The sequence below is a fragment of the Drosophila melanogaster genome, chromosome 2L (genome assembly GCF_000001215.4).
Source record: "Drosophila melanogaster chromosome 2L".
Lineage (NCBI taxonomy): Eukaryota > Metazoa > Arthropoda > Insecta > Diptera > Drosophilidae > Drosophila > Drosophila melanogaster.
In genome coordinates, this window is record NT_033779.5 from 22,014,491 (window position 1) to 22,026,793 (window position 12,303).

General features: G+C 44.7%; 2 protein-coding genes and 1 long non-coding RNA gene across 6 annotated transcripts, besides 3 other annotated features; all 3 read left to right on the forward strand.

Annotated features, from left to right (window-relative positions):
* The first annotated feature begins 156 nt into the window (after positions 1-156).
* Positions 157-586: a mobile genetic element.
* Positions 587-636: a mobile genetic element.
* Positions 637-699: 63 nt separating this feature from the next.
* On the forward strand, positions 700-2,844 carry CG31693 (uncharacterized protein). 2 transcript variants are annotated; one of them, NM_001038844.2, is made up of 2 exons: positions 700-906; positions 963-2,835. In NM_001038844.2, exon 2 carries the CDS (start codon positions 986-988, stop codon positions 2,807-2,809), a length of 1,824 nt encoding a protein of 607 aa, NP_001033933.1. In that variant the 5' UTR covers positions 700-906; positions 963-985; the 3' UTR covers positions 2,810-2,835. The 2 variants fall into 2 exon arrangements, with proteins under 2 accessions (NP_001033933.1, NP_724369.2); NM_165402.3 differs by having other exon boundaries at positions 700-2,844.
* Positions 2,845-3,505: 661 nt separating this feature from the next.
* Positions 3,506-3,870: a mobile genetic element.
* Positions 3,871-4,717: 847 nt separating this feature from the next.
* lncRNA:CR33987 (long non-coding RNA:CR33987) lies at positions 4,718-5,764 on the forward strand. Of its 2 annotated transcripts, none has more exons than NR_073821.1 (1): positions 4,718-5,764. It is a non-coding gene; the product is annotated as a long non-coding RNA:CR33987 (long non-coding RNA). The 2 variants fall into 2 exon arrangements; NR_002696.1 differs by having other exon boundaries at positions 4,826-5,764.
* tio (tiptop) lies at positions 4,718-11,244 on the forward strand. Of its 2 annotated transcripts, none has more exons than NM_001273750.1 (3): positions 4,718-5,600; positions 6,198-8,653; positions 8,876-11,244. In NM_001273750.1, exons 1-3 carry the CDS (start codon positions 5,545-5,547, stop codon positions 9,436-9,438), a joined length of 3,075 nt encoding a protein of 1,024 aa, NP_001260679.1. In that variant the 5' UTR covers positions 4,718-5,544; the 3' UTR covers positions 9,439-11,244. The 2 variants fall into 2 exon arrangements, with proteins under 2 accessions (NP_001260679.1, NP_524733.2); NM_079994.4 differs by having other exon boundaries at positions 4,832-5,600.
* The last annotated feature ends 1,059 nt before the right edge of the window (positions 11,245-12,303 follow it).

Sequence of the window (12,303 nt, forward strand, 5' to 3'; positions counted from 1 at the left end):
CTTTTTATTGCTTACCTTCGAAGTGTAAGTGATATACTCCAGTTTTCGACAATTTATAATTTCGTTTTTAATTTGATACTCAACGTACTCCGAATTAGATGGATGCCATTAACGTATAAAAATCCACCTTCGTTATTTTAGATTATAAAATTTTCAATTTTCCGAGTCCTATTCGGTGTCGCACAAGGGAGCACGGCGGCTCCTTTTTTATTAACGACGCTCCCTAAGTAATAACACATTTGCGTATACTTGCGTACGCAGACAATGTTGAATTATGCCTGCAGGACATTTCGTGCCATTCGGACTTGCAATCCGATCTTGCGATCCGATCTAGACAGCTTTCAAATATGGTCGTGTCAACCAAACAAACACACGCGTCATACACTTTAAGTGGGTGCTCTTTGGACAGAATATCAATCAGAAAGTAAAGATCTTGGTGTTCTCCGGACACAATACGTTAATTTTCAGATTATATTTCGTCTGTTGGCAATAAGGCCAGTGGTGTGCTTGGTTTTAAAGCATATTTATTTGAGAAGTCATTTCGGATCACTTGTTTGGAGTCCGCAATATGGAGTTCACTCGGACCCGCCCAGCCGACCGAGGAGCACTGTTGTAAATTGTACGGCTCGATCGGCGGCAATTCTGAGCAATATTTATAACCCACCGCACTTGCTAAAAAAAAAGATCACATATATCATACGAGTATTCTCCAGAACTCAGTCGTGTTCTACTTATAATTCAAATGAAAATTTTAAGTAATCTTTTGGTTATAAACTCGCAGCGCTTGGGCGGCAGCCGTTTCCAGGCGTGGCCTAACGTACGCCAAACCAGATCAGATATCCGACGGCAAAATGACGGACAACAGTCTTCTGGCCGCCATGTGAAAATTATTCATATTGTCAAGATGTGCATCCTGTTGCTTTTGTGGTTGGGCTGTGCATTCATAGTGTTTGTTTTCGCAGCCGAGCAATCGACACGCAGCACTATGATCACCGTGATGCCCAATAAAACTGCCATGACGAAAGTCGAGCCGCCCAACAACGCTCTCAAAGTCACACTACATGGACCAGTACAGAGTAATGGAGCTGACGGCGTGGACTTGCGCTTGGAATGGCGGAGCTCAGATTTAAATGTGACTTACCGCCGGACCGAGGTGTGGAACATTGGCATAAGCAATGATGATACGGCATACGCGAAAGTGTCGAGAAACTTCATGGTCAAAAGAACGGGAGGGGCAGATAGTCAAGCAGTTATCTCGCTGGAGAGTAAACGGAATTCTCCGATATCCCTGCACGTTGTTATAGACACAAATCCGATGGTCACTGATATGTGCCTCGTTTGTGCAGGGCTCTTGATCCTTGGACTCTATATGCTGATCATTTTTGACGTAATCGATCACACCTTTGCTGCACTCATTATAGCTACCACAGCTGTCGCGATTCTCGCTATCCTGGAGCACCGGCCCAGCATGCGTGCGATAGTATCATTTGTTAACTTCGAGCCCCTAATGTTGCTCTTCGGGCTAATGACCATTGTGGATATTATGGCGACAACGGGCGTCTTCGATTTCCTGGTCGTTTGGACCTACAGGATTTCCAGGGGTCGACCGTGGCCGCTTATTTTTTTTCTGAGCATGCTGACCGCTTTTTTGTCCGCTTTCCTGAACAGCGATATCATGGCTTTGTCACTAACCCCAATAACTATCCGTCTGTGCGAGGAGATGTCCCTGCGAACCAGCTACGTTCTGGTCGTAATGGCTATATTCGCAGATATGGGCGGTGCATTAACGCCTTTGGGAAATCCACCCAATGCGATCGTAACGACAAGTCCGGTTGCGGTTGCGGAAGGAGTTGACTTTGCCCACTTTATAATACACATGATGCCAGGAGTGCTGGCCGCGATGTTCGTGGTCTTTGGTATAATTTACGTGACCCACAGAAAAAGTATATTTGTCCTGGATCAAAATCAGTTGGATCTTATGGAGGAGAGAGCCAGAGGAAAAAAACCGCCCAGCCAGGAAACCCTAGATCGCATAGCTCTCCTCAAGGGTAGCTTGCCAGGCAAGTACTGGTTGAGGCCAGTAGAAGGCTATCCAGAAACATTGGCTGAGTTGGAGGCGAGCAGTCGGATTCTCGATAAGCCGCTTCTGGTTAGGTGCTGCATAGCCCTCATCTTCGCCTTCCTCTGCATGCTCCTCCACTCGATACCCAAAGTAGCAGATGGGGCTTCCTTGGGCTGGGTAACTTTGCTAGCCGCCTTCTTGCTCATTATCCTGGACGACAAAAACGACCTGAACGCCACACTCGGCATAATCCAGTGGACAATCCTCCTATTCATAGCAGCCCTTTTTGTTTTGTCTGAGGCCGTGGATCAGTTGGGATTTTTTGAATGGCTCGGGGACAGAACGGTTGGATTTCTTAGGAGTTTGGAACCACAGAACCAGATTGCGGTAACCACCATGGTAATTCTATGGACGACCGCCCTACTTACAATCTTTATCGACAACGCCGCTGTTACAATATTTATGCTTAAGTTCAGCATCGAGATGGCCAGCAACGATGACATCCCCCTGCCACCGATGTTTTGGGCGTTGACTTTTGGAGCCTGTTTTGGGGGAAATGGGTCTTTATTTGGGGCCGTTTCCAATGAGATTATTGCGCTGATCGCCCTACAGCATGGCTATAAGATATCTTTCTGGCACTTTTTCGCCATCGGATTTCCACTAATGCTGGTGACCATGGTAATTGGTTCGGGATACCTTTTAATCGCACACTCAGTTCTAAGTTGGAACTTACATTTGGTTCGTTAGAGAAATATATGAAAATAATAAAATCGAAAAATTTTAAAAATGGGCATTTGGGAGTGACAGCCTTTTAAGGTATGTAGGCTTCGGAGTGGAGTAGTAACGAAAAATAAAGAAACGAAACATATATCCGTACAGACAGATGAATAGACAGGAGTGCGAACGAAAGGACATCTCAATTTCGACTCACTCATAAAAACCATATTTTCCAAAACTAACGTCAAAACAATTATAAAATCGATGTACACGATATTTACACGACGTACATATTTCTAAGTTACAGGTTTCTAAAAATACAAAGTTTTTTTCTCAATTTAAGGAGTTTTTAATTCATGGCTAGAAACCCGAACAATAAGAAATCTTACTAAAGTATAAAAACATTTGTTTTTAGCTTTTTTACGCTATTTATGTGTATATTATATTTGATATATATATTTAATAATAATTCAAAAATAGTAGGCCCAATGTATAACTTCATTTTCGTTAATAATTTTTGTTGAAAATAAAATTGTCTCGTGGTCCATAAATTATGTATGCTTTTATAAGTCCCTGACCGTCATGCGGTTATTTAAAGTAAAGTAATTTCTGTATGTTACCATTTATTAATAATTATCTAAAAAATTAGCCAGAGAGAACGCCGACTCATAGATACCCAATAGTGCGGACGAAAGTGGGCGTTGCAGTTTTGGGCGGTTTGTTGGCTCTGTCTGTCCATCTGACCGCCCAAAGATCTTAGGAAGTATAAAAGCTAGAAGGTTGAGATTAAGCATACAGATTCTAGAGACAGACGCAGGGCAAGTTTGACCTACGTTGCCATGCCCACAAACCGTGGGAACCTGTCACGATCACACTTTTAAAAAATAGCTTGATTTTTCTTCGTTTTATTGTTTGTCTTGCCAATATCTATAGGTATACCAAACAAACCATAACTTTACCGCCCACACTTTTGAACAATTTTTAAGTTTTTTCTTATTTTATTCCCCAGTAGAATTATTGAATCTCGCTTTTCCATTGGCTGAGTAATGGGTATCTGATAGTTGGGGAACTCGACTATAGCATTCTCTCTTGCTTTAGTTTTAAATAATTAATATTCTAACACCAATGAAATAAGAATTTTAAATATATATAAATAAATTCTGTAAGCGGATATGCCTTTCTTTCTCGCTCCTACCTTTAAAGAGTGTGAAACGCCGAAGACGAACCGCAAAACTAATAAAGATGCGTAATGGCCGTCTGCGCACAAGTATTGGAAAATAATAACAGTGTATGAAAAGCGGGTGCACCTTAAAAGGCGGGACAAAGGTGCAGACCACAAGATGATTTCAGAGACCTCAAACCTCCCCTGAGCTTCCAAGTATCCTTTAGCGATGTGCATGCAACAATTGTTCCACAAGTGATTATGCCAGCAGTAGATGGCCATACAAAGGCAGAGGCAAGCAAACCGTTGTAGGAAAAAACTGCGCAAAAATGAACGCGATTCAAGTGCTGCAAATGAAAACTCTTTAACTTTAACAAACCTCCTCTCTCTCTTTCTCTCTTTCTCTCTGACGCATTGCTTCATTTTCAATTTCAATAAATAACCTTGATTTAAGCGGCAGCGACGTCAACGCCGGCAGAGCAGTCAGCATTTGACCAGCTGCAATACATGCACAAATGCGGGGGGACCTAGCGCTCACACACGGGTCAGACCGGCCCCTCCCCACACACAAACACCTGTCACACACCACTGTCTCTCACTCGCTCTCTCTGCAATCCCTCTGCTCTCAGTGCAGGAGAGGTAAGCGTAAGCGAGAGCCGCCGCTATAAATCAAAACAAAGGTGCTCGACAAAGGTGCGCATGCGTCGGTTAGAGCTTGAGAGCGAACGGTGCTCTCGCCTCATCTCATATCCTCTCTTTCATATATCATTTTAATGGGGAAACTATCTCTTTCTCTCGCTCAACTCAGTTGTTCTCTCTTCTGCTGTCGCTCTCGCTGCCCACTGTCAGCTCTCAACGTTCCGATTGTCAAAAAGATATTTCAGTCGAATGTTTTAGTTTCGACCTCGGCCGAGCTGGAGACTCATCTAACGGCTTTCTCAGCGGCAAGTTCGAAATCATGTCGCCTTTGAACGGTGGGTGGTGCAGCAGTAACGGTACATCGCTCGACCTACGACTAAATTGCGAGTGCAGAAAATAGTGTTCACGGAATTAACAGACCTCGAAAATCCAAGTGTAGGCGAATAAATAAACGAAATTATCGTGGAAAGCCATCAATAAATCACCAAATTAATAGCCCTGACGAGCACCCACGGCATACGCACAGCTGTTGTGTGTGCAAAGTGAGAAGAGGAAGCTAAAGGAAGTGAAATTGGCGGCAGTTTGACCGCAACAGCAATAAAATACGTCTGCAACCCACAAACGCACGCTCACATACACCCGTTCGTCATCGAATCGTCGTGGTCCTCCGCTTCCCAGTCCTCGCCCGCCCCTCTTCGACACACGAACCATTGTGACATTTGATTTATATGACGTGTGTGTTTTTGATAGAAGTTCAACACGAAACTGTCACACAAACACACGTATGCTCGCCGAGGAATTTATTCAGTGAACGAAAATAAAATCAGAGCTCCGTACGCACTTGGCCGCAGTGAAACGAATCCGCCACCATCGATGAGCAGGCGGACGAAAGTCGGAAGTATCGCCAGGCAGTCCAGTAATCAAACCTTTGGAGAGCGAGCCCGGATACCCAGTTTTCTACAAAATGATGCTGCACGAGGCCGTCATGCTGGAAATCTATCGCCAGGCGCTGAGTGCAAGGTGAGCGCTTCCTCCGATTTGCTGTTCCACGCCAATAGCGATTCGATACGGGGTTTCCCGAGGAGGTTGGGCAGTTCCCTTTGGAGATGCAGTGCTTTATTTCGATTATTTAGTCGAAAGCTGCATAAAGTTAATTGGGCATAAATAAAAGATATAACTAAAACAACGCAGGCGGCATTTTGAATCGAGTTTGTTCACCCTGCTGAAAAGTTTGTTGTGAATGCAACTTCTTGCTGTGCCGATTGATTAGTGTGAAGTTTACTCCATTTGGCACGGTTTGCGTTGATAAACGAAAAAATGCCGCTTAGAAAAGATCTTTCCTAGGTATTAAAATTTTTATTTTCTCAGCGCGATTAATGTGGCTCTTCGTATGAACAAATAATCAATTAGTCATTACAATATAATTATTCTGCTCCACAATGGAATGCTTGCTTTCCTAGTGATACCAAATTGACAGAAGCACTGTTGCTGTTTTAATGTCCGATATTTAAAGAGCTTAAAGTACGAAATTTTAAATAGAATATATATATATACCTTTTTTTCGCATGTAATTGTGACTCAATTCTAACTTCCATCACCTTCGAATTTTCATTTTAGTGAGTTAACTAGTCCGCGATGTCAGTCTCGCGATTCCAACACCTCAGCTGGAGCGGGTGCTGGAATGGCCGATGTCCGATGTCCATCGAATGAGTCGCATTGTTCGGCGAACGACCGTCTGACCCCAGCTGCAACGCCCACTCTCACGCCTACTGAAGCAACCATCTCCCCAAACTCGGTGGGACTTCCCCTGACGGCGACCCTTCCTCCTGCAGCTGCAGTTGCTCTGCTACCGCCCCAATCCGCCGCCATGGCCGCTTACCTAGCCGCTGCCCAACAAAATCACCTTCTGCTAACAAATCCATTGGCGGCAGCAGCTTCACTGGTCCAACATGCAACGCAGCAGGCAGTGGTGGAGGGGGAGGTGGAGTCGCCGGCCCTCGATTTTAGCAGAAAGCGGCCTAAGAGCCACGGAGACGACGATCAGGAAGAAGATCAGGAACAGGACCAGGAACAGGAGCAGGAGCAGGAGCCCGATCATGATGTCCAGTGCGATAATGGTCCTTTAGATCTATCTGTAAGCACAGGGAAAAGGCAAGAATCGGTTTCTCCGCCTGCCAGGAAGATTCCAAGAAGTATATCCGCAGATTACAAGTCACCTCTTCCACCTGGCAGCTGGATGCCCCCCATCAACCCATACTTGGCAGCTGTAGCGGCAAAGACGGGCGGACTGGGATATTCTAAGTTAGCACCCAGTGAAGCCAGCAAAGCGTTGGAGAAGATGACTGAGATGAGCCGATTGGAAACATCCCCAACAGCTGCCCGAAGCTTAGGCGCCACATCATCTGTAGGAGCAGGAGTGCCTGCGGGAGCTAGTTCCAACTCCGGTGGCCGGCACAGCGCGTGGCAGTCTCATTGGCTGAACAAAGGTGCTGATACTGCAAAGGATGTGTTTAAGTGTGTGTGGTGCAAGCAGAGCTTTTCAACTCTGGCTAACTTAACTGCCCACATGAAGGAGACTCAGCATTGCGGTGTGCAGATACCCTCGCCGTTGCCAACCGGAGGAGTCGGCACTCCGTCTGCTCCTCCTCCCACAAGGTTGGCCACTTCAGCCTCCAACTCGGCCTGTTCCAGCAGCAGTAGCTCCACCTCCAGCTCTTCAAACTCCTCGAAATCAGAGTTAAATATGCTAATTAAGGAAACTATGCCCCTTCCCAGGAAATTGGTGAGGGGTCAGGATGTTTGGCTCGGAAAGGGTGCGGAGCAGACCCGCCAGATACTTAAGTGCATGTGGTGTGGACAAAGCTTCCGGTCTCTGGCCGAGATGACCAGCCACATGCAGGAGACGCAGCACTACACGAATATCATCTCGCAGGAGCAGATCATTTCCTGGAAGTCGGGCGATGAACGGGAGAGGCCGACCAACACTGGAGTTCCGTCTACGTCCACCGCTGCTCCCTCTTCGCCGAGTTGCACAGCTCCATCAGTGAGTGCCGTGCTCACGTGTAAAGTTTGTGATCAGGCCTTCGGTAGCCTAAAGGAGTTAAGCACCCATATGGCCCAAAAATCGCACTACAAGGAGTCACCGGCTCCGTCAGCATCTCCTCCAGCTGCCGGCACTGGCAATCCGAAAAGAGGAAGGCAAAATCGCAACGAGAAACGCAAGAAATCCCTGCCGGTTAGGAAGCTTCTTGAGCTCGAGCGTTCCGGCTCGAATTCAAGTCTGGACTCAGCGCTAAAGCCCTTGAGGGACTTTGCTGCTGCCACCAAAATTACCTGTGAAAAATGTGGCAGTAAGATTGAAACTGCGTTGTTTGTCGAGCACATACGAAAGTGCCTGGGCGAGAGTATTCCAATCCCTCCCCGTCGATCTAACGCGGGAGTAGATCGCCTGCCAAGTCCCAGTCTAGGACTTGGCGCTGAAAAGCCACCATCAGTCCTTAATGCCCTGGAGCAACTTATAGAGAAGAGCTTCGAATCGAGAACCAGCAGAACCATGACACATGGAGGCTATTCCGAAGCTGGAACTCCGCTTGGAGCCAGCATCCTAAAGCGTTTGGGAATTGAGGACAGCAGTGACTACACCAAGCCCCTTATGGATGCCCAGGCGATGCACCTGCTCCGATCCTCCTTCGCCTCGAGAGACCGCAGTGCCAGCGAATCGAGCTCAGCCAGTAGGGTGGAATCATCCTACACCCCAGACAGACAGCAGGCCACCCCCCACAAAAGTCCAGATACTCCTGCTCCGCCTCCTCCCCCACCGCCAACCATCAAAGCTGAACCACTAGAGGCGGAACCCTTGGTGGGTTGCGATCGGGAGGGCTGCAGTCCTCGGCAGCAGATCCAAGTGAAAAAGGAGTTCAGCATGGAAGCATGTCGGGAGAGTCCTCGGTCTGTAAGCAAATCACCTGCGCCGCAGACCGAAAGATCTCCACCAGATAATGGCAGTCTACTGGCGTTGAACTCCATGTTCGATCAGCTCAGTGGAGTGGAGAACAGCGGCAATAACAACTCGGGTAAGAGAAAAAACTCAATATAAAAAAATTGTTTTAAAGCGTAAGGCTTAACTAGTGACGAGGTATTAGTCAATTGCCAGAAAATCGATTGGCTCACAACCTTGTAATCTACGCATGCCAATATTATTAGTTATTAATTATATATTAACAATTATATTTCTATACAAATGAAATAAAATAAATAATAATGAATAATGAAAACTGAACTAATCATTCTTCCAGGGCATTGCTTTAACAACAACAACAGCTGCAGTAGCGTCTCCGCCCAGAAGCCAAAGGCCCATCCTCTAGCTGCGCTGCAGAAACTGTGCGAGACCACGGATCCCCCAAGCACTGGCCTGCGCAGCGCGTCCTCCGCCGGATCCTCCACAGCATCAGCAACACTTCCCTCAGCGAACGGTAACGACCTGGTGGCCTTCAGCTGGGCCTGCAACGAGGCAGTTCTGAGTGCCAGTAATGGTGGCTCCGCCGGCGATTCGTCCATCATTAAGTGCTCCTACTGTGATACCCCTTTTGCATCGAAGGGCGCCTACCGCCACCATCTCTCCAAGGTGCACTTTGTGAAAGACGCAGGCGAGGACTCGCCCAGGCTCAAGTCCCCCGCCGTTCAGAGCCCCAGGTCGATGCCATTGGCCTCCCCAAGGAGATCAGCTTCCAGGAGTCCGGCGACAGGATCTCAGCAGCCCCCTCCCTCGCCAACCATTAGCCCCTATGACGAGAGTCCGCAGTCAAAGTTCCTCAAATACACGGAGCTGGCCAAACAGCTATCCTCTAAAAACGCCTAAACTGCTGAAGAACGGAGAACTTGTAGAGAAGAGATGTCATCCATGAAAACAGTAGAAGAATCTATTAGCAAAAGTGCTTAGGGACGACTTAAAGCGAATTAACAAATTGGGTCACAGATTGCAGACACGTAAGCTGTATTTAATATTCAGAATTTATCCTTTGGACTGAGGCTACATTTAAATTGTTCATTTTACGAAGCCGACTGTTTAACGGTCGTATGAAATCATTCAATCAAAAGCCCAACATACTTTAAACTGAATAACCATCCTAGTTGATGGTTTAAATTAAAAAAAAAACGAGGATACTTTCGTCGATGCCTGTTAAACAAACTTTAGCAATCCGTTTGCAAATTTCTAAACAACTGCATTGATTTGTGATCATTATTCTGATCTGCACAGCTCTCGCTCTTTCGTCCGCTCTCTCTCCAAATTTCAAAGTTCTCACTGTCTCTCTCTTTGCCGCTGTACACCCAACAAGATTTCCCCTACTTTTGCTGAATTTAGCAGGAAATTTCCCCAGACCACAAGGCTCTCTCGTGTTGTTGTTTGTTCCCCTTCGTCAGTGACGTCACGGCGATGATGGTCTGCTCTTTATGGTTTCCCAATCGGACAGTCGCAGTCTAAAGCGCGAGCGAGAGAGGACTAGCAAGCTGGAAATTCAATTACCACCACTTTGACGAACGGCTGTCCATCAAAGCGAGTCGGACAGGGACGGCCATAGTGGCGGAGTGACGAAAGGCGACAACACGAGTTCGTCAAAGTGGAATTGGATGGTGGCGAGAGAGACAGGCATAGCACAGTGGGTGTGTAGAGAGCAAGAGAGTGAGTACTCCTACTGAGTGGGAAAAATGTGGTTCGTTTTCGAGTGCATTTGAATTCAGATTTGAGTGCACTCAGGGAACAAGCCAGCCATTACTTATTTATTTATCCGCAACTCCTTGTCACATGAATGAAAAGGAAAAGAGTGCCAAAAATCAAAACTGTTTAAATCTAGAAAGAAACCTAACCAGCTAAATTGGTTATTCTAAGCAATAACAAAACAAACGCAACGCAGTATACGTAAATCCTTACACTTAAACAATAACCTTAATGATAGAACCAATTAATGGTCGCGTGCAACTCTTAGCGAAGCACATGTAGCCCAAACGATGAAATGCATTGAATAAATGTAAATACTAGCCAATGGCATTTTCCTTCCATAAGTCTAAAGATTACCGATATCTACATCAATATAAAGCCACAGCAACGCATGTATACGGAAACAATTTTAAAATGATATATTCATACACATATTAAACTATATAAAACCAATGTATATTAGCAGTTCGAGTCTCAACAATTACTATGAACTTTGAATATATAACCTAAGAGTTAAACCTAAGAAAAGGGCAATCTATGCAGAATGTGAATCATTTCATATTGTCCAAACAATCACTTTTACCGCCTCTTTCGTCGGGATAATTTATATCTATGATATATGGTGAATAATAGTTACTAACTATGTATACGAATTGTATTTCAGTTTTTGTGATATTATTTTTAAACAAATCCGCCCGCTTCCCCCTCCCACGAACCACAACACACCCATTGTATTTCCTGCAACACCTTCCCCCCGCTCCAACGGATTACTCACTTTAATTATACAAACGCAATAAAGGCAGAATTCAGAATAGAATTAATATGCATTTTTTCCTACGATCTAATTTCCTGATTTTAAATCAGTGCACGATATGCAGCTCACTGGTAACTTACCAAGTAGGACGAGCAAATAAGGAGTTCAATAAAAAGTTGTACGTTTGACTCTCCAGTTTAAAATGTTTTTTGTGGGCTTGTGGGTAACATTCTTTTCAGACCGCCCGCCATAAAGAAATGGACTGCGATTTGTTTGCCATATCATTGATGCCTAGAAAATCAGAATGGTAATGGTGGCATTCAAGTGTCGCGACTATCAAATACTAGTTTTTTTGTAAGCATTATGTTTTGTAAGTAGATTAACGCATGTTTGTATCCAAACAACAAAGGTATATTTGTGGCTAAGGTGTTTTCGACCGAAATAATCTTATCCATTCTGCTGTAATCTCGAAATGTTCAATCTTTATTTGTAGCTATAATTATTTCTTACAGGTATTTCTAGATGCAGCATACATTAATTAATGTCGGTACACCGAATGCAACCCATAGAAGGTCTTTAAAGTAAAACATCGTCATACAACAAAAAAAATTTGTCAAAATTAACCAGTAAGAACCAGATTAAAGAGCTCATGAGGTCGACCATTTTTTAAATTGTATTGATAGGCACATGTTCTTATATTCCTACAGTCACTTTTGTGAAGCTATAAATATTCCAGTTCAATATCACAGCAAATAATTTTATCAATATCACGCTTTGTTCTCTGCCGAAGTTTTGGCTTGCCAATCAAAATTATTGGGTCAGCTTAAGTTGCATTTAATTGTGGCACGACGACACCCGAAAACGAGACATTTCACATTGTAAACTAATATGTGATAATAAACACACCAAGTTAATTAAACCTGAATTATGGCCTACACGGTCGTCCTAACTCGGCGGTGTGGTAAATTGGTGGAAAGGGAAGTGACTTCGCAGGAACAAGAACATGTGGGAAATGTGAACGCGATTCGCTAATTTATGGGCAACAAAGGATTGAGACAACGACATCCAGATCCCGATACCAACTTCATACCGAAGTTCATAACCCTCTCCTTCCACTATCCTATATTGCCATCCTTTTCGGCCATCACTGATGATGACAAAAATCACATCGGAAATTTTAATTGCCGAAGGATTTATTTTTACTCAATAATATTGATGTAATAAAAAAATATTAAAGAATTAAATTAAAATAA